Genomic DNA, 26,774 nt, shown 5'->3' with positions numbered 1-26,774 from the left:
ATGGCAATGAACCAAAGCGTAGAAGTCTTTAGAAAGCGAATAGCTGAGATCAGGACTGAATATGATGCACGTGGTTCCTGCAACAGTACCGCAGGTCTTAATCGTGAAACAGGTAACACAGGATACCAACTGAGAACTTGTGAACTGCAGAGAACTGATGCAGAGAACTGGAAAGCGAATAGCTTTAGAACGGGACTGATGATGAGGCACGAGGTTCCTGCAATAATACCACAGTTCTTGATCGTGGAACAGGTAACACAGGACACCGATGTGCAGACAGGAACAGGAGAGACCAGCAAGTGAATGCAGGGAGTGAGAACCAAGAGAAACAGGAAGAGCAGTGACCAAAATGCAGGTTAGCTGGTGCAATGTGTGACTGTTACACTGACAGACAGTACACAAACTCACAGAACTATCTGGCGGAGGTCTTCACCTTTACAAAAGTGGAAGCTGCTCAAATCAATTTATAGGCCATAACAGGTGCTTGAAAGGGTGGGGTTATCCTGCAAGGAAACTACACACAACATTTTTTCCCCCAGCACCCTGCAATAGCCAGCAACAGATCTGCCATTTCTACTGTAGATAAAAATGCAAAAGTCTTTGTTGCACACATTTGCAAATGTATGTTTAAGCCATCCGCCACGCCAAGGCGCTTTTGCTAATAGGATGGTCCTACTCTAAACAATGAGAGTCCCATATATTTGGGCCATACATATGTGTTTTTAAATTGAGAGCCAACTTACCAAAGAGGTACCCCAGAAGCCTCCAAACAGCAATTCAGTGCCAGTACCCCCTCTCAGCTACTGACACCAACATGCCTCTCAGACAAATACAAAAGTGGAAGCTGCTCAAATCAATTTATAGGCCATAACAGGTGCTTGAAAGGGTGGGGTTATCCTGCAAGGAAACTACACACAACATTTTTTCCCCCAGCACCCTGCAATAGCCAGCAACAGATCTGCCATTTCTACTGTAGATAAAAATGCAAAAGTCTTTGTTGCACACATTTGCAAATGTATGTTTAAGCCATCCGCCATGCCAAGGCGCTTTTGCTAATAGGATGGTCCTACTCTAAACAATGAGAGTCCCATATATTTGGGCCATACATATGTGTTTTTAAATTGAGAGCCAACTTACCTTCACCTTTAGCAGCTGCCTTTCCCATAGAGCTTTATACGCTCACCGGTACTTAGATGCCCTCAGGACTTATCTCCAGATGTAGTGTGAGTTTGTGATACAAAATCGTAGCGGCAGGCCAGGAGGCAGCGTAGATGGCAGCGAATGGTCAAATGAAAGCCAAGGTCAGGGGTCACTTGCAAGCAGGAATAATTGGGAAACATGCCAAAGGATGGGTCACAAGCAATATAGCGGAGTCAAAGGCACAGGCAAAATGAATCACGGTCACAGGCAAAAAGGCAAATTCAAGGTACAGGCAGGGGTCATACACGGCAAAGACAATCCAAACAGATATACACCAACAGCACAGGAGCAGGTAGCAGGCAGTAAACTGGAAGCTATAACCGGCAGGGAGGCTAAGCCCTCCCTACCTTAAATACTAAATGTGACCAATCAGAGCCTAGCTCTGAAATCATCCTCAGCCTATGCCTAATTAAATAATCTCATAATTAGCCCACAGGCTAGTTCATTAGTTGCGCATGTGCCCGGCTGTTCTCCGTTGCGGGGACGCGGCGCTATCTCCTTCAACGTCCCGACCGTTTCCAAGGCAATGGCCGGGATGAACCCCGAAAGTGACGTCGGGTGAGAGAGTCGCAGAGGTTGGGCACCGCCGCGACTCGTAACAGTGACACTTAGGAACTGAGCTTTCATTTTCATCCGCATACCATCCACAGTCAAATGGCCAGACTGAATGGATTAATCAAGTATTCAAACAGAACCTCCATTGCTACATCTCCCAATTTCATAACAAGCGGACTTATTACATCCCATGGGCAGAGCTTGTCTACAATAATTGCACCCATTCAGTATCTCAGTTGTCTCACAATTTTTGCACTACTGGCTTTCATCCTCTAGTCTTCTCATTTTCTTCTGTTTCAATATCTGTGGCAGATGATTTAGGGAAAACTGTCTCCAGGTTGAAGAAATTTAGATATGAAGTTCAAGAAACTTTATCTAAAGCCAAAAGCCAGAAGAAGACAGCAGCAGACTGTCATTGTATGGGGTTCTAATTAAAAGTGGGAGACAGAGTTTGACTAGCCACTAAAAATCTTTGACACTGACAGCTATCCAGAAAATTCAGTACTAGATAAATTGGTCTTTATATCATATATAATGACATCTATCCAGTAGCATACAAACTGGACTTACCTCTGTTCATGAGAATCCCAGAGTCTTTCATATATCATTGCTGAAACTTGAATTCCGGTCAAGAACCTTGTGTAGGAAACCTACTACTAAACCTCCTCCTGTTAGTATTGATGGGCATACTGAATTCCAATGAGAAAATATTTTAGTTTCCTGCCGGGTCAGAAACCAGCTCTAATAACTTGTCCATTGGAAAGGTTACACACACAAGAAAGGTCGTGGGTGCTGTTAAAAAATCTTAATGCCGAGAGGTTAAGGAAGTCGTTCCACAAGAAAAGTCCCCCTTAAGCCATTATGTTGAGGGTTTGGTGACCTTTCCTAAAAGGGGAGGTAAATGTTATGCTTTTGCCGCTCTGTCTTAGAATCCATTTTAGATTCTGCTGTATGTCAGAGTTGTTTTGTCTCTGTGTGCTGGAGGTTGCTATACAACCATACTTACCTTGATTTCTGAGCTGCTAACATGCATTTCACATTGCAGTTGATTTATCAGCTCTTGCAAGACTCAATACTGCTCACTAACTAGCAGCTGATCAGCCAACACTCTCTGCTCACATGATTTCTACCCAGCAGCTGATTGGACAGAACCAACATAAATGCACTCATTGCAATTATTGCTTTGCTGGTGTTGGGTTTATCTATGCTATTTCCTTTATCTTTGTTCTATATAGATTGGTATATCTTCTACACATGGACTTATTGTGTTTGACCTTGGCTACATTTAAATGACCTTGCTGTCGGACCTCTGCCTGTCCTTGAATCTGCCTATTTATTTATTTTGTGTACCTCTTCTACCTTCTGACCTAGTCTGCCAATTGAATATTCTCTTTTGTGTCCTGTCAGTTTTACTTTTTCTACGTGTGGCTTTCATGTTTGAGAGTTTCCCTGACTCTACCTAATTCATAGCTGATAACAACTATACACTATTGGGATCAAGTCCAGGGGGCATTCGAGTGAACAGTGTGGTTCTGGGATAGGTACTAAAGGTGAAAAACATCCCACGCAATAGGTTCTGTATAGGGGTTATCTGATTGTTGGGTTCATAACATTTGTTTCTTTTACGTTCAGCAATTTATAAGAGATTTTATTTTAGTTCTGTAAACTGTTAACTAAACTTTTCAGTAGGTGTATTAGTGTACATAATGTTTATTTATAGTAATAATTTAGGTATCAATTGTTAATTTAAGCACAAATAACTTTACACATCTGTTAAAAAATATAGATGCTGCAGATTGACCCTTTTTATGTTCCTGATATATTTTATATTTTAGTTTACACAAATAAAAATGTTTAATTTTGGTGAATTGACCTCTCTTTCAGGAGATATTCATTACTTTCTTCCAGGACTTGTTTGTAGTATATTCTCCTTTGAAATAAACATTATTTTAACATTTTTGTAAACATATATTAAAAATAATGTTGCACTTTTTGTTTCTCTATTAAATACAGAAGTAGAAATCTTTACTAGAGCACTTAGCAACACACATTTAGTGTTGCAATCTAATACATGTGTTTTGATTGGAATTACGACACAATTAAAGACTCTTCATCATTTGTCATGATTGATAATAATGATGATAATTATTTCATCATCGCCATAATTATCAACATTGACTAAAATTGAACTATGCCAACGTGCATGCCTCACATATCCCAAATAACTAAAAGCTTACTGGATGTTTATTGTTTAATTCATTTGTTTGCTCTTCTTTATTTCATTCAAAATATCCATCATTTGGTTAATTTCACATGAACACTTCAAAACATCAAGTCAATGTTAGAGTTTTAGCTACTTAGTTGCCAAAAATATTTCTTATTCAAAATGTTTACTTTTAATGTCTCTCTCACGATAGATATATATAGATATATATATATATATATATATATATATATATATTTATATATTAGATTAAGTACTCTGCAGTGCTCGGTTTAAATCTTCAAGTTATTAAGTTATCAATGAGTTGGATGTAACTGTCAACATTTTAGAAATCATTAGCACCTTAGAAGCTCTTTAAACACACCCATGAGGTGGCTGCCCAGTTTCGTTTTTCATTTATATTAAATGTCATCCAAATTCATCCACTGGAAAGCCCAGAAAAGGCTCCCTGGGTCAAAATTCTGGACACCGTACACCAACGGGACCTCAACCCCCTAATATGTCTTCTGGGATCCAATGTTACCAGTCTGTGAAGTTTTTGTCTAAATCCATCCAGTGGAAAGTTCAGAACAGGCTCCCTGGGTCAAAGTTCAGATGACAATCTGTTACAAAAACTAAGGGATGTCATTGCAATATGGCTTATTCCGCTTGGACTCTCCTCAGGATATGTCATTTCTGATAACGCCACCAATATTGTGAGAGCATTACAGCTGGGTGAATTCCATCACATTCCCTGTTTTGCTCACACAATAAACTTGGTGGTGCAGAGCTTTTTAAAAAAAATGACAGGGACGTGCAGGAGATGCTGTCTGAGGCCCGTAAAATATCTGGACTTTTCCGGCATTTGGCAAAAGCATGTCGGAGATTGCAACAGCTACAAGAGCAATTTAATTTTCCCTGCCACCAACTGAAGCAAGAGGTGTTGACAAGGTGAAATTCCACCCTGTATATGCTTCTGCGGATGGAGGAACAGCGAAAAGCCATCCACGCTTACTTCACAAGCCATGACATTGGAAAAGGAGGGGGGATGTATTTTACTCAAGCGCAGTGGAGAATACTTTCCGTGTTGTGCAAGGTGCTGAAACCACTCAAAGTAGTCACCTGTGAAGTGAGTTCAGATAATGCTAGCTTGAGTCAAGTGATTACCTTAATTATACTTTTGGAAACGCAGCTTGATAAACTGAAGGAGGAGATTAAATAAAGCAATTATGCTAAGTATGTCGGACTTGTAGATAAAGTACTTTATTCACTTTGCCAGGATCCAAAAGTAAAATATCTGGACTTTTCCGGCATTTGGCAAAAGCATGTCGGAGATTGCAACAGCTACAAGAGCAATTTAATTTTCCCTGCCACCAACTGAAGCAAGAGGTGTTGACAAGGTGAAATTCCACCCTGTATATGCTTCTGCGGATGGAGGAACAGCGAAAAGCCATCCACGCTTACTTCACAAGCCATGACATTGGAAAAGGAGGGGGGATGTATTTTACTCAAGTGCAGTGGAGAATACTTTCCGTGTTGTGCAAGGTGCTGAAACCACTCAAAGTAGTCACCTGTGAAGTGAAGTGAGTTCAGATAATGCTAGCTTGAGTCAAGTGATTACCTTAATTATACTTTTGGAAACGCAGCTTGATAAACTGAAGGAGGAGATTAAATAAAGCAATTATGCTAAGTATGTCGGACTTGTAGATAAAGTACTTTATTCACTTTGCCAGGATCCAAAAGTTATCAAAATCTTGAAATCGGATCACTACATTTTGGCGACTGTGCTTGATCCTCGCTTTATGAGCTATGTCTACTCTTTGTTTCCAACTGACCCAGATCTGAAGGAATGCAAGGAGCTCCTGGTGAGCAAGATGACAGCTGTTACGTCGCAGGACGGCATCTTCTCCTTCAGTTTCTCACTAAACTCCTGCTAGGAAAAAACTTAGCTTTCCCAAGAGACCCAGGAATGTTGCAGATGACTCAGTACAACATTTTGACATCTGGTCTGGTCTAAAAGAATTGACCAAAAACGTGACACCTCTGCCGTAACTACACCTGAATCTACTATCAACATCCAAAGGATGGTGGAGGATTATTTTTACAACAGCAGAGAAATAGACACATCAGATAGTCCCTTTACATACTGGGAGGGAAAAAAGGGAATTTGGAGACCCATGTACCAACTCACTTACACCACTTTTCCTGTGTGCCAATGTTACCTACATGTGCTATATACTGTTGTGTGCTTTGCAAAAATTTTAAACACCCATTGATGATGCAGATGACTCAGCACAACATTTTGACATCTGGGGGTAAATGTATCAAGGTCCGATTTTGCAAATCCAGTGATTTTCTAGGGAGAGTTGAAACTCGCAGATGTATAAAGCTGAGATTCCATGCAAAATCGTCAGAGTTGTGCTTCTGTCAAAATCGCTACTTGCAAAATCGCTAGAGATCAAACTCCCGACTGTTTGCCACTGCAGCTATACAAGTCTCAAATGTATGAAGCTGCGATTAAGCAAACTCAGGAGAGTTTGCTTTCAAACACACCAGATAAAACACACTGCTTACTAGCAGCGTGTTGTATAAACACATCACTGTTACACTGCCTGTCATACAGCTGCCGGAGCTCTGGCAGCTGTAAAAACTGTAAAGAATAGAGAAAAGTATAAAAAAAAAAAAAAAAGCGTGGGGTCCCACCTCTATTCATGCTTAATCCTAGTGCTGCCTGACTACTGCTGGTTCCGTGAAAATCTGGGAAAAAATTTGCGTGGGGTCCCCCCGATTTTCATGGAACCAGCACTAGGCAAACCAGCCAGGGTTGGAGGCGCTATATCAGGGGACACAGGTGGCAGGGGTCCCCCTGCCATAATAACTAACCAATCCCAGACTGTTCAGCGCTGGGCTGGATTCCCTAGGGAGTGGGATCTGCTGAAAAAAACGAGCAGGCCCCCCTTCCCCTAGGGACACCCAGCCCAGTGCTGATAGCACTAGGGCTCTTCCTACACCCCTGGGCGGTGGGTGTAGGGTAATAACGGCGCATAAATGATTTAAAAAAAAACAGGCGCCATTTTGTTTTGTGGAACTACAAGTCCCGGCCAGCCAGGTTGCCCAAAATATTGTAGGCATGCTGCTAGTTGTATAACTACAAGCACCAGCATACCCATGGCAGCCAGGGCATGTTGGCACTTGGAGAACCACAAGTGCCAACATGCCCTGACACCCACGGCTGGCTGGGACCTGTAGTTCCACAAAATAAAATGTTTACAAAACCACCCCACCCTCATTAAAACCACTAGGATTTATTAAAAATAATAAACCCACAATAAACACAGTAAACACCCTCATTTACACCATATATTTTTATTAAAAATAAATTCCCTCATCTCACCAATGAACTTTTCTCCTTTTGTCAGCAGCTTTCGATCCAAAAATGGCTGTAAACCAAGTCCAAAATAAAATTGTATCCAAAGTCTGGCTTGCCCCTGTCCCAAAGTAATTTGTACTTCCAAAAGTCCATGCTTGTAATTGTCCAAAATAAATTTGTATTTCCAAATGTTCTTACAAGCTAGTCAAAGCTAGTTTTGCCACAGCTAATAGCGAAACGCGCGTCGGTGGTCGCCGCGATCGCTGCTCTGGCACTTTCAATTCTCATTAAATTTAAGTCCTCTGTTTGAATAATTAAGGAAGGAAAAATCTAACTATGTGTTGTGTCGCTCTGCCGTGAACATTGCTAGGGCATATTAGCGCTGGTTAAGTTATAGGGATGCATACTGGCTCATAAAAGATTTCAAGTCAGCAAATTATCAGCCTCTCAAGTGGGTTAATCCTATCAACGGTCCCGAGGGTGGAGATTTTGAGATACAAAACAGTCTACATTCATGATATTAGAATGTGGATATGAGACTCAGCGTTACTAGATTAAGAGCACCTGAACTAAGGGGGATAATCTTTATAATAATATAATAGGGCAGAAATTTATATTCTAAGACTGCAGATTTCAGTGGACAATTTTAGGAATTTAATAAGCCCCAGCAAATTGCTATTATTAACGACCAGCAGTGTAAATGTATTTGTGTAAATGGTATCAAAGAGGATGATATATCAATTTGTTGAAAGGGTATGACAAGTACATATACCTGTTATTAAGGGCATATAGCCATGGTATATTAGATCAGTGTAATAAACAATGCAGAGCAGTGTCGCGGCCAGACAAATAATCATTGTCTTTTTTAACAGCATTTACATCTATTTCAGTGTTTGTTCTAATTGCAACTTTCAATATTTCGCTAATAGATTTTTTTAACAATATATAGAATAAACATTTATTTAACAGAATTTATTACATTTGAATACAATATACTTTTTTCCTTTCCATTTCGAGTGCCCCATATGGTCATTCTTCTCTTTCTCTTTCAGTTTTGGTTTTCCTCAGTTGTGTCTTACTGGTCCAAGTTTATAACCCACTCTATGATTCATCCAAATGCCTGGTCGAACCACCAATTTTGAAAGCGTCCTTTAACATATTTAAGATAAAAAGTAGTAGACCCTTTTGGAAGTTGAACGGGTTGCTTTTGAAAACTCCTCAGTTCCAAGATTTAATAAAAGATAAAATCCATGACTATTTTGAGATGAACTCATGTGAGAACAGCAGCATAAAGCAGGTATTATCAAATACGCCTCTCAACGGGATACACGTGTCAAAAATCTGACCACACAGCTTAAAATGATAGAACAAGAACATAAAAGCATCTTCTCAAAAAAATCCTTAAACAGCTGAACATACAGTTCTCTGTCTTATCCAGAAACTGTATGAGAAAAGTAACAAAGTCGATACCCTACTAGTGAACAGGTTGAAAGATTAAAAGGCTTCCCAAGCAGTAAATGCCATAAAGAGCAAAAAAGAAAATTTAACATACAACCCTTTCCAAGCTAATAACATTTTTAAACAATTCTATGAAAAACTATACAACAGATAAGCCCAGAGACATAAAACACAAGAATTAGATACCAAGCGTTACCTTAAATCATGTCAACTTCCTAAATAAACAAATTAAAAAATAAAATAAAAAAGTCTTCACTTTGCTCAGTTAGGGCCTGATTCATAAAGACACATAGATGTTGATACATGCCGTAAAATTGCTCTGCGCATGCTGAGAAACAAACCATATACCAAAGAGTGCAGCAACATTCAATTCATCTTCTTGCACAAAGGATCCTTACTATGATTTCTTGGGTGGAATGGGAGTATGCACGTAGTCAATGTACAGTACGGGGAGCTCATGCAGTAGCGCCCAATTCAAGCTCTGGTCAGCTCTGGTCATCTCAAATGTACTTGTTTTTCAGTCATATCACTTGCACCAGGTACAGATCTGTTCTAAGTGAAAATTTTTAGTTATACAAGCTAGAACATGTGTTTGCAACTGTACATAAAATGCATTTTATATACAGTAGACATTAATAACATCCTGATAAATTAATTTTATCGGGGGAAAAACAACATTTTGTTTATTATTTTTATGTTTTGTAATTAATGACTACTGTATATTAATAACAGGTGACATTCATAAAATAGTTTTTCTTTCTATGTGTTTTTTTGTGACTTTAAATTCCACATAACTATTGGATGTATCCTGCAGTGTATTGTCTTTTGATGAATATGGGTCTAGGCATACCCTGTTCTAACAGATGTATCTTTTATCTTTACATTGTTGAATACGGACGTGCATGTGCCAAGTTCAGCTCTTTAATTATATACTCTATCTGCAAAAATTCCATCCAGACTCCACCAGATCAAGAATAATTGTGATTTCCAAACCAGGAAAAGACCACACCCTTTGCTCCAATTTAAGACCCATATCCCTTCTGAACACAGATCTTAAGCATTTTGCCAAGGTACTGACAAACACATTTAATAGAGTGCTGACCTTTCTGATTGACCCAGATGAAATAAGGTTAATTCCAAATAAACAAGGCTACAGATAACATAAGACATATAATCAACTTGATTCATAATATTAATAACACTTAGCTTCCATCAGTTATCCCAGCACTAGATGCTGAAAATGTGTTTCAGCTCATCTCATGGCCATTCATGGTCTCAACACTTAATAGTTTTTGGGGTATATTTACTAAACTGCGGGTTTGAAAAAGTGGAGATATTGCCTATAGCAACCAACCAGATTCTAGCTTTCATTTATTTAGTGCACTCTACAAAATGACAGCTAGAACCTGATTAGTTGCTATAGGCAACATCTCCACTTTTTCAAACTCGCCGTTTAGTAAATCTAGCCCTTTGGCTTTTAAGGTAATCTTGTCAAAGCAATCCAACCCTGTTATTTTAACCCCTCTTTGGTTCTCATGACATATGACTTAGTCATATCAGTTCAGGTTGAGAAATGGGGCAAGACAGGGGTGTACGCTCTCACCAATAATTTTTGCCCTTTTCATTGAACCCATAGTGGCAAAGATTAGAGAAAACCGTGGTATTGGAAAGTGGAAAACCAACAATATAAAATATTTCTTTTCACAGATGATGTCCTTGTCACATTATCAAATCCTCTTATATCACTCCGCAATCTACAATTAGAACTTAACCATTATGGCTCACTATACGGATACAAAAAACATTATTCAAAATCAGTGGCCCAAGTACACCAGTATTTAAGAATCTCCATAACAATGCAATATTCCAGCCTTTACTAAACATATTTTAGCCACTTAAACATTAGCAGAATTTGAATATAAGAAAAACTTTATTTCTTTTTTGGATTTCTTTTTTTCTTTCAACACAGATAAAATTAATGTCCTGCTTAAACCATTAGTATTTGTATTTGTTCCAAATCCTTGTCTGTCCTGTTGTCATTATTAGCCTCATTGCAAAATTATTACTAGGGCAACCAAACGAATCATATAATCTTCTGGCATTCCAAATCTAGGTATAAGAAGTGGGTTGAATTTGTAAACTTCTTTCTCCGGGAGGTTGACATCAGCACACTCCCATGGTTGCCGAGAATCAACAGACCAGCCTTGACTTACTCAATACTTTCCATTCAATTTACACTTGTGGTAAGGGACAAGAATGATAGCAAATTTACATTAGTACTGTACCCATCAACATAATCCCCAATCTGGAGACATCAACTGTTTCCTGCAGGTTTTGACTATACCATGGTCTCCTTTTGGATAAACAAATATGATGACCATTTTGCTCACATACAGACCTCACTGGAAATAGTTAATTTCCCCCCATTTTACAGTTTCCACTACTTTCAATTTGAACGTATCCACATACTCAGTCATATATCACTTCATCTTAGCCCTTGACCCATCCCTGTGCGATCCCCATGAAGCTGCTTTGGAGAGACACATTGGTCACTCTGTGGACAACAAGGGATAGACTGACATCAGAAGAAGAAGATGCACAGCTAAAGCATCCATTAGTCTAATCAAACCTCCTACAAAGTGCATTAGCAATGGTACTCAGTGCCAGAAAAATTCCACCTCATTTAACCCCTCTCCACCAACCTATTCTGGAGACATTGTGGGGAAATTGGCATCTTTTTCCATATATGGTGGAAATACTCGGTAATAAAACAATTCAGGCACAACACTACAAATCTGATCAATCAAGTCACTGAGGTAAGAATACCAAGCGACCCGGAAATCATTTCATTACAGAGCCCAATAAAAAACTTAAGCAAAACATTGGATATGCTGATAATACATATTTGTACTCTGCTAAAACTCTTATATCAAAATACTAGAAGAAAAATATGTTCCTTCATTATTGCCTACATGGAATATATAACAAGCCTACGGCTAAATTTCATTATACTTAGAACCCATGGTACCAGTTCACAGGTATTCATTTTCCGAGACAACCTGATTCCCTCAACCTTACTCGCCATATGCAAGCAGATGAACCCTACCTCCATCATTTTTATTACCCTCCACCCAATCCCTTTTTAACCCCCCCTACCTTCCTTTTCTTTCACACAATATTAAAGCAGCACTTTTAGTTTTGGCACTTTTCTAGTCCTTTCTAATTAAATTATAGAAGGTGCTGCTCTAGGTTATCGTTAAGTTAGTATATTATATAAGAAAGAAAAATTACTGGTGCCAAAGGTAATGAAGCAAGGAAAGAAGGGCTGATGCAACCTCATTCTGTTTATTTAGATAGCAATGTCAAGACTGGCAAACATTGGTCAATATGCGTTCAAAGTAAGCTCTTTACTGGTTCTGGTTCCTCACAAAGATAAATTACAATCTTCTTTCAGAAACCGCTTTCAAAGTTGAATCAACAATGAAAATGGACAAGAAACAGACACATCTAGATGAAGCTAGTTTTCAGTAGGTACATGATAAGTATAAAAAGAATTCCCTACCCACTAACTGCATCTGAGATGAACAATTCCCCCTTATCTTGCCCCGCAAAAAAACCAAAACAAAAGGATAGTGTAATTTATCATAGGCTAAGTGATATTGATAAAGCAATACTAGACAGTGCCATGGCTGATCATTCTCCTTCACGTACAAACAAGTGTCCCTCCCTAATCTTTCCCTACTCCAATCTCTACTGCCCAGATGAGACTGATCTTTATCTCTAGCCATTCTACATCCGCTGCACCTCTTCCTATACATCGACTCCCTATAACCTCTGGAATACAACTTAAGCTGCTCAATTTCATCCCTCCCTCATACATCTCTGACCTCATGCCCTTTTAGATCTGCCTCTGATCAACCTTTCATCTCCTCTCTGATTACTACTTCTAATTTCCACCTCTATGACTTCTCCCATGCTGCTCATCTCTAATGAAACTCCCTGGTCTACTTGACCAGACTCTAGCCCAGTCTTCAGCCTGTCAAGCACTGTCTCAAAACCCACCTCTTTACTACAGCCTATTCTACCTCCAAGTGATACTACTCTTTCTGGGAACTAACAGCTACCATCCCATCCATTTAGGTCCTATTGCCTCAGCGTCAAAATCTAAATCTGGATTAAAAGCTCTCATGAACAGATCCTTCTTTACTCTCGGTCTCATGTCTGAACCTTTGCTGTCAATATCATATGTAATTCTGTTTTTATGTGTGATTTATTTTTCAGTGCTTTTGATGCTTTTGCAGGACTGACACTGTTAAAAATTATGTAAATACATAAATAAATTTTTCAAATGGGCAACATGTATCCGCTCATAAAATCCACAACCAACAGTAAGTTGACAACCATGAAGCCCACCTGCTATAGTAAAAACCATTCCCAGGCTGGTGACTGGGAAATTCCCATACCTTGACCTCAGAGAATTGGAAAGATGAAATATGATCATAACGCTGGTTATAAGTCATTTGCAGCGCAGCTCATAACTCAGCATAACATTATATTATTATTATTATTATTATCATTTATTTGTTAGGTGCCACAAGGTATCTGCAGCGCCGCACACAGTACTAACAGTAGACTATACAGGGTGAAATCAAACAGAACAATGAACAAAAAGTACCAATACTTCAGAAGCTCCGGCCAGTCATATGCAGTAAAGACGGAGCGGAAGAACAGGTATGGAGACAGGAGGGGAGGGGGCCCTGCTCATACGAGCTTACATCCTAAGGGAGGGTAAAGAGACCAGGCACAAGAGGAGCCAGTTGAGGCAAGAGGAGAGAAGGGAGGACGAGCAAAAGGGAGCAGATGGGGGTTAAGTGGATGGTTGGTAGGCTTTGAGGAAGAGGTGAGTTTTGAGTGCACGTTTGAAGGAGCACAGAGTAGGAGAGAGACGGATGGAACGAGGGAGGTCATTTCAGAGAAGGGGGGCTACACGGGAAAAGTCTTAAATTCTGGAGTGGGAAGAGGTGATAAGAGTGGAGGAGAGGCGGCGGTCGTTGGCCGAGCGCAGGGAGCGGGCAGGAGTGTGAATGGAGAGGAGGTTAGAGATATAAGGGGCAGTAGAGTTGGAGAGAGCCTTGTAAGTGGTGGTGAGGAGTTTGAAAAGGATTCTGTAGGGGAAGGGGAGCCAGTGTAAGGCAAGGCAGAGAGGGGAGATATTGGGATGTGTCCTATGTGGGTTTGTTATTTTCTGTACCCATTGGAATGTCTGCCTGAGATCCAGCACATGCCAGGGCTCCAATCTGGAACTAGGTTAGGAAATTGCCTGATTAATGAGGGATGTGCGGGTGTCTTTATTTAGAATACAATTTCTTTCTATGATGTCTGTGGATATTTTTTTTAGTTTCAAGGTATGCTATAGATTCCAGATGGCCCTTGGTTCCAGGGCTTGCTGAAAATTGTAGTTCTATGAGTGCCAGCAGGCACTGGCAGCCATGAGTATGCTGCCACTTGTAGTAGTACAAATGCCAACATACAATCTAACGCTGTCAGGGCATACAGGGATCAGCAGGGAAAAATCATTTATTTTCACTTTAATTGTACTTATTAACCCATACCCACAACCCAGAGGGCCTGGTACTGGTTTTTTTCTAGGTGGAGGTCATCATCATCTATTTATTTATTTATATAGCGCCACTAATTCCTTAGCACTGTACAGAGAACTCATTCACATCAGTCCCTGCCCCATTGGAGCATACAATCTAAATCCCATAACATACACACACACAGACAGAGACCAAGAGAGACTAAGGGCAATTTAATAGCAGCCAATTAACCTACCAGTATGTTTTTGGAGTGTGGGAGGAAACTGGAGCACCCGGAGGAAACCCACTCAAGGGGAGAACATACAAACTCCACACAGATAAGGCCATGATCGGGAATCAAACTCATGACCCCAGCGCTGTGAGACAGAAGTCCACAATATTTTCTGGGTGGGCCTGATCCCCTTAGGGAATTCAACCCTGCTCTGACCAGTCAGAAAGATGTGTTTATAAGACAATGTTCTGCACACAATTGGAAATAATTCAATAATGGATCCACATTTATTTACTCATATATAACAACATTTGATAACTTTAAAAGTTTTATAAATAATTATTGCTGTTATGTTAGCAAAGCAGATTGTTAGGGTCCCAAGTTCTATTAAAATGACCAAAATGTTATTATTGCACGAAATGTACTTCTTTGTTACAATATATTAAAGTTAATTAACATTATATCTTCTCAGGTGTATTGATAAATCTATTTTCCTTTGTTGAACTTACTGACTTCCCCAGTGAATTGTCCATAGAGACACTAATAATCCCTGGAGTTATCTATATCTATATATAAAGGATATCGTATCAGTAAAAACATGAACACTATATTTACATGGAATTCCACTCACTTTTACAGATGATAATATTTGGATCTAACCAGCACTATTTATTAGTGCATCTGTCTTCTATAAAAAAACATGGAAATCGTCATTCACAGTTTTGCTAATCCACAATTCCACTGAATAATATTAGAACATATTTCTATTTTCTCCTGTAACAGACAAACAGAATCTATGTGAAAAGAACATGGATTTTAATCAGAGTCTATTTGATCATGTAAGTACTATTTGTTCTGACAGGGTTAATTCATGCACACATGTATAACTGCATAAGGAGTAATAACCACAGCTTCTAGCTGCATATATACAGTAGCATCAGCCTAATTCTTGTGCATATGTTTTCAATGGTTATAATTTATATCTCACATATATTGTTGACAAATTCATTGCATTGCAAACAATTGAGTGTAGTTTCACATAATATATATATAGTGATCGCAGTGGACATCTAGAAATGGCAGTATGGAGATTTAGAAGCGGGGGTATGAAAAATGTAATGGAATGTAAGTCAATGGCATTTGATAGTGTTACAATGAAGGCATATATATATGTATATACAGAGAGAGAGGAATATGAGACAGAAAGATAGATAGATAGATAGATAGATAGATAGATAGATAGATAGATAGATAGATAGATAGATAGATAGATCAATAGATATGAGACAGAACGATAGATAGATAGATATGAGATAGATATGAGATAGATAGATAGATAGATAGATAGATAGATAGATAGATAGATATGAGACAGATAGATAGATAGATAGATATGAGACAGAAAGAAAGATAGATAGATAGATAGATAGATAGATAGATATGAGACAGAAAGATAGATAGATAGATAGATAGATATGAGACAGAAAGATAGATAGATAGATAAATAGATAGATAGATAGATAGATAGATAGATAGATAGATAGATAGATAGATAGATATGAGACAGATAGATAGATAGATAGATAGATAGATAGATAGATAGATAGATAGATATGAGACAGAAAGATAGACAGATAGATAGATAGATAGATAGATAGATATGAGACAGAAAGATAGATAGATAGATAGATAGATAGATAGATAGATAGATAGATAGATCGATAGATATGAGTCAGAAAGATAGATAGATAGATATGAGACAGATAGCTAGATAGATAGCTAGATAGATAGATAGATAGATAGATAGATCGATAGATATGAGACAGAAAGATAGATAGATAGATAGATAGATAGATAGATAGATAGATAGATAGATAGATAGATCGATAGATATGAGACAGAAAGATAGATAGATAGACAGATAGATAGATAGATAGATAGATAGATAGATAGATAGATAGGAGAAAGAAAGATAGATAGATAGATAGATAGATAGATAGATAGATAGATAGATAGATAGGAGAAAGAAAGATAGATAGATATGAGACAGAAAGATAGATATATAGATAGATAGATAGATAGATAGATAGATAGATAGATAGATATGAGACAGAAAGATAGATAGATAGATAGATAGATAGGAGAAAGAAAGATAGATAGATAGATAGATAGATAGATAGATAGATAGATAGATAGGAGAAAGAAAGATAGATAGATAGATAGATAGATAGATAGATAGATAGATAGATATTCACTACGAGTATATCAAAACATTGCTGCTGTCTGGATTAAAATGTTCCTGTTTGCGGCTCTGAGTGCCATCTGATTCTTTTGTTTTTTGTTTTTTTGTAATAGGTTAAAATAAATATTTTTTTCCTTTTGTACTTTTGCTTTATTGGGTTTAGTCTCTGACTTTCCTGACCCACAATGTATTCTCAGCCCTGTGCTCTACATCTCTACCGCCCAATCAGTAATATTAATACCACTGTTATAAATTTAGTTAAAGCATGTTAAACAGTTTTCCACTTGTTTTTATGCCTATTGTATTATAGTTATTGACCACAAGGTAACGAACCAGCTGAAATGTAGGCAGGTGTAAGGATACCCAGTAAAGTATTTATGAGATTTAATTTTGGTCTGCAGCTCGCTAAACCCCCTCCTTATGTACCTTAATGACTCAAACCCGGGTACCAGTGGTTTGGTAGGACTAAGTTTGTTTACTGTTACTAGTCCAAAGAGTTCAAAGCAAAGTAAATATATATATCAATGCACTAAGTAGCAAGTAATATTTCAACACATTCAGAACATTTGAGCTTCGCCGAAGAGAAAATTAAGAAACTCTACCATGGTCAGTTTTCATCTCTTCATCTGGAAACCCAGTGTCCTGGGATTATGTCTTTCAGCTACAGCAAGAAATGAACTGCTTCAGATCTGAAATCTCATCCCTGCTAGAGCTCCTACTTGTGTGTGCTTAATTCTCAAGAATTCTCTATCATATCATCTAACAGCCACCTCGATGATCAGATTCTGCTCCCCTCACCCTGCACTCAGACACATTCCTTTTTGGTTCTGTGAATTTTTCCCATACTCCCCTCCAGCGGGCATATACATTCAGGTCCATGACAACCATGATATTTTTGATTACCACTCTTGGCTGAGGTTTGGGTGAGATAGAGATTTGAATTGGGTCGGTTGTCACACTCAAGCTGTGCTGACTGCATGGTATCTGGCTTGGAACCTCCAGGAACTAAGGTTTTATAATCAAAGACACAATGGGCCATCTCCCTTTATTAGGGTGTTTTCTATAATTTAATGCCTGTTTTAAACAATTCCATATTTTCAAGCTGTGACTTTTCAGTTCCCTGAAAGTCACTATGATTGAGGAGACAGTGACACTAATATAGCAATTAAAAATTTAATTATATGAAGTATTCCTTAAGCAAACCCTTAGCCTTTGTGAAGACATAATGATGCTAGTTGTGCCAAACCTAGTTTTATGGATGTTCAGTAATATATTTGGTTAAAGATGGTTAGTGTGATTTGGAGGATACCACATTCTGTAGGTTACTCCACTGAACAATTCCAATATCATCATCATCATTTATTTATATAGCGTCACCAATTCCACAGCGTTGTACAGAGAACTCACTCGCATCAGTCCCTGGCTCTTTGGGGCTTACAGTCTAAATTCCCTAACACACACACAGACACACAGACTAAGGTCAATTTGTTAGCAGCCAATTAATCTACCAGTATGTTTTTGGAGTGTGGGAGGAAACCAGAGCACCCGGAGGAAACCCACGCAAACACGGGGAGAACATACAAACTCCACACAGATAAGGCCATGGTCAGGAATTGAACTCATGACCCCAGTGCTGTAAGGCAGAAGTGCTTATAACTAAGCCACCGTGCATTCTCCAAAACAGTTTTTTCATTTGCAAAAAGCAACACACTGATGAAATTTAAATGTTCTGCGGTTTTCAAAATTCTATAATTTTTGTTTCTGATAAAGAATAGAAGGAAATTTAATATCTGTAATCAATACAGGGGAATCTTGAGTTTTAAAATAAGTTTTTTGATATAAAACATGTCAAGATAGCAAAATAAGAATCACTATGCTTTGTAACTTTGTATGTCTTTTATGTCCAGATTATCCACAAGAGTAATTTCTCTACTATAATTCTATTGGGATTCCAGTATATGGACAATTTTAAAGTTCCATTCTTCACTCTGCTCCTTGTGATTTACTGTGTGACACTAGGTGGAAACTTCCTGATTATCACATTGGTGTCTTATAGCAAGAACCTCCAGTCTCCCATGTACTTCTTCCTCACACAACTCTCCATATCTGACATCATGCTGACCACAGATATTGTCCCCAACATGCTCCACGTTGTCCTAAATGATGGGGCCACCATATCTCTAACTGGCTGCATCACTCAGTTCTATTTCTTTGGTTCATCAGAAGCATCAGAAAGTTTTCTTCTGACAGTGATGTCTTATGACAGATATCTGGCCATATGTAAACCATTGCACTATACCTATGTAATGAACAGTACGTCTTGTCTTAAAATAATTGTTATATCTTGGCTGTTGAGCTTCTTTGCGTCCTTACTTTTAACATTCATCCTTAGTCAACTACCATTCTGTGGGCCAAATATTATTGACCATTTCTTCTGTGACTTTACTCCTATAGTTGAACTTTCATGTTCAGACACTTCTCTAGTCCAAATGGTATCTACATTTCTGTGTATTCCTTCGATTATCTGCCCAATATTTTTAATAATTGTCTCCTACACTTACATTGTCTTGTCGATATCAAAGATTTCATCAACAACAGGGAGATGGAGATCATTTTCTACCTGCAGCTCCCACCTGACTGTTGTGTCCATATTTTATGGGACACTAATAGCTACATATGTGCTTCCACATAAAGGGCGGTTATTGATCATGAATAAAATACTATCTATGTTGTACAGTGTGTTTACTCCTTTTTTTAACCCCTTCATATACAGCTTGAGGAACAAAGACATCAAGGAAGCTTTGTTAAAAGTGATGATTAAGTACAGTGGTTATTATTTAACTAAATCTAAAATGCAAATCAGATAATTATTTTTCTATGGTGTTTTTCAAGATTATCTCGTAAGTGTGCAGACTGAAGGGGTGCGATGATTGTTGCTCTAACTGATTCATTTTAATTCAATTAAATGCACATGATTGCATCCTGTTTTGGAGGATGATTTATGGTTATGTCTGACACTTTGCTGTTAGTTACTTTGACAAAGAGTCCAGAGGCGGAGTCGAAATGCGTCAGGATAACACGGCAGCTCCTGTCACAGTTCAGTCTCGGAACACGGAGGACATTGCCCAGCTGATTATGCCCGGGAATTAACATCTACTGCTGGTTTCAATCTGCTATCCGGTATGAGTAAATTTGACTATCTGGTGATAGGATTCGATTCAATTTTATGTTCAATGCTTTTTAATCTTATTTGTTTTAATAATGAACCATGAGATAATACACTAGATATCTTTTTCACTTTCTTTCTTGCGACTGGATTATGAGTGATACATGGACAGAGAGTCTTATTGTGGAAGTGATTTACACTCATGAATAATCATGTAAGTGTATTGGAGGATTATTATCCATACCGTTTGATATCTCCTCACACGTGTGATGGTGCATTGCTGTTAAATCAACAACACAGCTTTCTTTAATGGTGTCTCTGGGTATTTAGTAGTCTCCTATTTGTGATTTATTCACTAACTAGATATCTGTATGTCTTTTTGTCTCCAATTCGTTTTCCTTCATGCTTTCTGACATACTATTGGGATATTGTGAGAAACTATTTTGATATATACATAAGAACTACAGGAGGAATCCTCAAAAACAATTTTATGTTGGACATTGCCTAATCACTCATGACTATATGAACCATAAGGAAGTGACTCTGAAGTGGACTTTGTACATGTTTTTTCATCGAATTTTGAATATGTGATGATTACATGTTTATCTTATTGCCAGCGCCCTTCTATACATCATTTTATATATGTATTGTTGGTGGCATTGTTTTGTGTATTGAGGCAGACAGGCAATAGGGAGCGCTACTTTTGGGAGACTCATCTTTTTATATATGATTTATGGTTATGTCTGATACTTTGGTGTCATTTAACACACATATAGGGGTAGATTTATCAAGCTGCATTTTTGAAAAAGTAAAGCTGTTGTCCATAGCAACCAATTAGACTCATTTATTTAGTACATTACTTCAAATGGACAACTATCATCTGATTGGTTGCTATGGGCAATATCTCCACTTTTTCAAACCTGCAGCTTGATAAATTTATCCCATAGTGTTCAAAAGTGTATGTATCATCGAGTGGCTGACTGCATTCCACTCATAAGGATTATTTACTTTATCACAATGAACATAAGTTTTCCTCTGTTTTTGTGATATCATGTTTATTTGTATAATGTCGTTATAGGTTACATTATTTTTTGTATTTTTACATGTCACACTGGATTCAAAACGGAGGATCACAGATCCACAGAAGATAAGTACTTGCATCTACTATCAATTTTTCAATTATTGAATCGTAAGAGTTTTTTATGTTTTTTCTTTCTTTCTTTGAACTTTTAATTGCATTTTGTGGACTATAATACAAATTATCTATTCGTTTTGTTTTAAGATATTGATCAATTATTTCTTGTATGATATTAAACATACAATTATTAGTACTATTGGAGTGAGTATTTTGTACATCATAAGCTCCAATTTTTCTTCTATTGAATGCTTTTAATATACAATTAGTTTAGTGAAAGAAGCTAGTAAAAACTGTTATGAGTTCAGGGTTCCGTCCATCAACCAAACATGATGGCTTAGTGCTAACTGAAGTGTGTGTTATACTTTGCTTCTTTGTGTCTTTGTGAAGTATAGCTTCATAAAATATATTTTTCAAATTTGAATACAGTTTCAGTTTCCAGCATGCTTACCTTAATTTAATCTTTATTCCTCAAATGTGTAATAAGATTCTCTTTATGGGCATATTGAGGGTTATTTACGAAATATAAAATGTTCACACCTAGGGCCTGAGTCATTATGGCACGCATAATGAGTGATTTGAGCTTCCATTTAAAACTGCATGTAAATCGGCTCTGCATACTCCCGAAGACAACAAGAAACAGATCTATAGACACATGTCTGCAGAGGGTAAATGTATCAAGCTGAGAGTTTTCCTGCGGGTTTGAAAAGTGGAGATGTTGCCTATAGCAACCAATCAGATTCTAGCTGTCATTTTGTAGAATGTACTAAATAAATGATAGCTAGAATCTAATTGGTTTTTCAAACCCGCCGGAAAACTCTCAGCTTGATACATTTACCCTCTGGAGTTGACTAGGGGTGTAGGTTTAAACTGCTCTACTAGACCAGACACTGTAGGATAAATATAATACCTATGAGGAATTTAAAATCTCAAAAGAATGCACGGAAAGAAACAAGTATTAAACAGTTAATGTTAGATGTCAATAATATAGTAATTTGTGATTGTAAATGGAAATTAATATTTTTTTCAAAAATAAATTTCCCTTGGAAAAAACATTTCTTAGACTGTCCTTAATGTCTTCTGTACATTAAATACATTTTTACAGTTGTTCCTGATTGCAAATGCATGTTTAAGCATACATACCATCACTCTAGTATTCAGTACTAAAACCAGCCCCCCAGTTGGAGCAAGAGATACAGCAGAAAACCAGCGTACTTCTGTGTGTGCTTGAGTTTGACTTGGACGTGACTGCATTGGAATGCCCTTACTATATATTTACTATGTCAATCTGACCATTTCTCACCCAATTCATTCCCCTAATTCCTAGGCGGTAGTAAGTGTTGTTTGTGCTCGAAGCTGACTTGGACATGGTTGCATTCTGTTGCATATCGTCTGGTTCTGAGCATGTGCAGCGAGATTTTTTGCGAATGATACGCAGAAAACCAGCAGATATTAATGACTCAGGCCCCTGGAGGGCATTTCATTGTCCACAAATGCACCTAGTTATCATACATTGGGGAATGCCCACCTATTTTGAGAGGTTATTGCTCCTGGAAAATCACTCTGCATGTTATTGTGGGGTATTGTGGATTAAGATGGAAATGTGTATGGGGAAAACAGCAAGAAATCACACTATTATAACTTTAGGATAACTCCTTATATTCATTAATATTTACTCCAAAAATACTATTTGGTCATGCTGCATCTACATCTTAAATACATGCTGGGACTGACTGTCATTATTATTACAGGTGTCACTATCATGCTGTTTAATGTTTATAATGGTAGAAATGGACCAGCAAATGACTTTTCTATATTAATTGGATCAGGAAGGTACAAACAGTGACCTATTTAAGATATTCCGAAACACAATTACTGCCAGCATGAAACGTCAAGACCTTTTCACAGGAAGAAACTCATCTGCAGCCCCCCAATAATCAGATGGGAACCAATTAATGTACTTACTCTACCCCTTAAATCTCTTTTTAACTTTTATTTTATTTTAGCAAAATCATGTTTTTGCATTTGGGTGCAATAGGACTTGTATGAACAAACACCAGACATGAACAAATCTTTGAAAATTAAATTTGTGACTGATTTACTGAATTTGAGCATTATAAGACTAATGTAGAGTTGGACTATTGTATTAGAGTAAAATACCCATTTCCATACTGTGAATGTGGACAAAAAATGCGTAAGTATAAATCCCTAGGCACACTCAGGCGCATCTCACACTTCACTACTCTCTGACACAACACACTAGGAAATATTGAAGTTTACCTGCTAGCAATTGATGCAACTGGACAACAGGGCACGTAGACTAACAAGCCTACGGTGTTCAACAGGGATCCCTAAAAAGAGGTTTGTTCTTCACTGCATGAAATGTTCAGGTCGTGGCCACCAAAACCAGTCACTAGCAAGGTAGCTGAAATCTCAATAGAGAGTAGTGGAATAGCTGGGTCAGAATTAGAATGGACAATAGAAGTTCCGACGAGTAATCAGAAGAGTAATCTGGGTGGCCGAGTTCAAACCAGTAGATCCAAACTGAACTGATACATGAGGCAGAAGAATTGCCAGGAACAGGCTGTGCCAGAATCAGAAGATCTAAACGGTACCAAGAGAATAGTCAGGAACAGGATATCCAACAGAACTTAGGAGCACAGAGGGACTAGAAGCACTAGGAACCATACCAGATCACTTGAGGAGTGATCTAATATTCTGACACTGGAGCAGTGCCAGAGTCTGCCTTGTATAGGCAGCCCAAGGTATCAGCAGTCAGTGAAGCCACCACAAATACATGAACCAAAGTTGTATCCTGTTGCCTAGTAACGGGACATATATGAGTAGAAATGCGGCCGGGGAAATCGGAAGGGACGCACTCTGCCCCGGCACAGGAGGGAGTGGGTACAACGCCTGACACTCTCTATGCTTAAACCATGAAATCTGCAATCTGAGTTCTAATTGACTTAAAGATAAGTGGGGGAGGGGTTATACAGGGAAATACAAAGTGCGTAATTTTCTATTGCCTTTTAAGTATAGGGGAACAAACACCTGGAAACTTACAACTGATATCGGGGTTCTGAAAAAATATATCCTTAAGTCAGTACAAGTAGTGGCATAAACACCAGGTATATTGACCATCATTAATGGTAAAAACCAAGAGTTCTCAACCATTGGTGTGGCTTTTTTCGAGAATGTCAATTATGATATGTAGTTAACTCCTTCAAGCAGTAATCATAGAGGTGCACTTAACCTCTTCCTGGAATTGAAATGGTTGTGTCATGTGTAGGACTTAAACTGAATCCACACAAGATAACTTGGCAAGGTCAGAGGTCACATTCCGAGGAATAAAGATTGCACATGGAACAAAGTGTATAAAGGCTGACCGCATGGAAGCAATGGTAAAATTATCCAAGCCTGAAACCCTGCAGGACTTATTTAAGTTCTTGAGGGTCATAAACTTCATAAAGGTAATCATAGAAGACTTTACTACTAAAGCAAAGCCTCATCTATGAATTGTTCAGAGGTGAGGATCCCTCATCCACCTGGATGGCAAACTTTCCATTCAAGTACATGTTGGTTCAGAGACAATATCAGCGGTCTTCCTGCAAAACGTGTGAACAATTATAAGACATCTAGAATATTTTTCAACACCAACTTCACAACATGAAAGGGGTTTTGATGAATGTATAAACAGTTGGCTGCCAAACAGTAAGCTATCAAAGTGGAACATGATATTGTATGGTTTAGATTGTTCACTGTACTAGGTGTATATAGTAATTATCTCCATATTTGAAATAATTATATCCCCAAATTTTATTTTCAACTGATTTAACAAAGATTCAATCGGAAGGTTAATTGTTCTTCTACTTGTACTTTATATTTCTTAATGCTTCAATACCAGCTTCATGTGGTATAATAGTATGTAATGAAGCCATGCCCATTGTAACTAGCCAGGTATCTGTCAGTAAGCCAATAAATTCATAGATTTTTTAAAAAAAATAAATCTTTGGTATCTTTATATAGTTTGGAAAATTTACCCCTTACACTTCTTTGTGATGTCACAGGGTCCCCAGCTGTTCCATGCTTCCTGTAGAGAGGGGAGAATGAATGCAACTCCAGCCCCCTTACCTGTATCCTGGACACTACCTGATCTTTACCAATAACCCACCTGGCTTCAATTTGAGAACAATGCATAACAGCATTACTGAATTAACACCCAACATGTTTTTACAATGTAACATGGAATGAAGAAGTCTCTTATCTAGGCATGGCTATAATGTCCACTTATCCACATGTAATTGGAGAATGCAGTTGTACTCTGTTCAGCTGGGGAACAAAGCAAGGGCTATAAAAAGTACATGCTATAATCCACATTTTGTGAGAAACGAGGGACAGGATGGTTACACTGTTATCAAACTCGTTTCATCACAGGTATATTTACTAAACTGTGGGTTTGAAAAAGTGGAGATGCTGCCTATAGCAAACAATCAGATTCTAGCTGCCATTTTGTAGAATGTACTAAATAAATGAGAACTAGAATGTGATTGGCCGGTCAAACCTGCAAAAGAAAGCTAATGGAACTGGAATGTTTTACCGAACTGAAACCGGAAAGCTGGACCGGACTGGAACCAGAATTCTGGACCGGACTTGGACCGGAATGCAGAAGACTGCTGGGAGCCAGGTTGGCGTCGGGAGAATCAGCGTTGCACTGGCTACAGGTAAGGGCTCCAGGAACTCCTTTTATACTAGTTGTTGTCACCTGATTGGAGACTACAGTCAGCTGGGCTGTAGCACCCTTCTGACTGGCTGAGATGGATCAAGTGACTAGATCTAAGATGGCAGTGCCCAGGAACTTGTTTTAGAGGGAATCCTGGAGTGGAGACTGCTATGCCCAGATTGGAAGCTGCAGTCAGCTGAGCTGAAGCAGTACATTGACTGGCTGAGGGACAGCAAGTAACTGAATCCAAGGTGGCACTGGTAGTAACATCTTATGAGTTTCTCCACATGCAGGCACATAAGATATTATTATTCTATAAAAGGATCATCATAACACACTGGTGAAATAGCAACTGGAAGAAGTCTGCAAATATTTAAACTGTGGTCTTGGCTAATCCGACTCTGAAATTCGGACTACTGTGTGTGAGTACAAGAAACTGCAAGGTAACAGGCATTAATATGTGGTAAGGGACCTGAGGCATGCTAACCACCGCCTCAGCCTACCAAGTCCTACTGTCAATTTCTTCCCCGGGAACCAAAATACTTGATTCTGAGTACCAGCAGTGCATTAGTCTCTATACAAGTGGAGACATAAGACTGACTGTACTATCCTATTTATTTGACTGTGTGTCCATATCATTTGAAGGCAGCAAATGCAAATTACATAGATGGAAGCTTCTTCCAACAATTGCACTGTAGGATGAGTTAATAGACTAACAGTAAATCCATATTGGGTCCTTATTAATTGCAATTTTGCTGGACTTTTTAATCTTAATCTTATCATATCTTATCTTATTATTTTATCTTAGTTATTTTTATTTATTGCCTACAGTCATACTACCGTCGACAAACCTCCCTGTTTTGTACGATGAACTCCTCAGCCTCACTCTTTTGGGCCGCTGACACCATTACTTC

The 26,774-nt window shown here is 38.3% G+C and overlaps 1 protein-coding gene across 1 annotated transcript; it reads left to right on the top strand.

Annotated features, from left to right (window-relative positions):
* LOC142150433 (olfactory receptor 6N1-like) lies at positions 1 to 26,254 on the top strand. Its single transcript, XM_075205625.1, has 4 exons — positions 1 to 112; positions 8,381 to 8,625; positions 18,747 to 19,649; positions 26,210 to 26,254. The coding sequence occupies exons 1-4, from the start codon at positions 1 to 3 to the stop codon at positions 26,252 to 26,254; spliced, it is 1,305 nt and encodes a 434-aa protein (XP_075061726.1).
* The last annotated feature ends 520 nt before the right edge of the window (positions 26,255 to 26,774 follow it).

The sequence above is a fragment of the Mixophyes fleayi genome, chromosome 4, assembly GCF_038048845.1.
Source record: "Mixophyes fleayi isolate aMixFle1 chromosome 4, aMixFle1.hap1, whole genome shotgun sequence".
In the NCBI taxonomy this organism is placed as follows: domain Eukaryota; kingdom Metazoa; phylum Chordata; class Amphibia; order Anura; family Limnodynastidae; genus Mixophyes; species Mixophyes fleayi.
The sequence above is the reverse complement of the archived record's forward strand: the minus strand, read 5'-3'. Positions and strand labels throughout refer to the sequence as shown.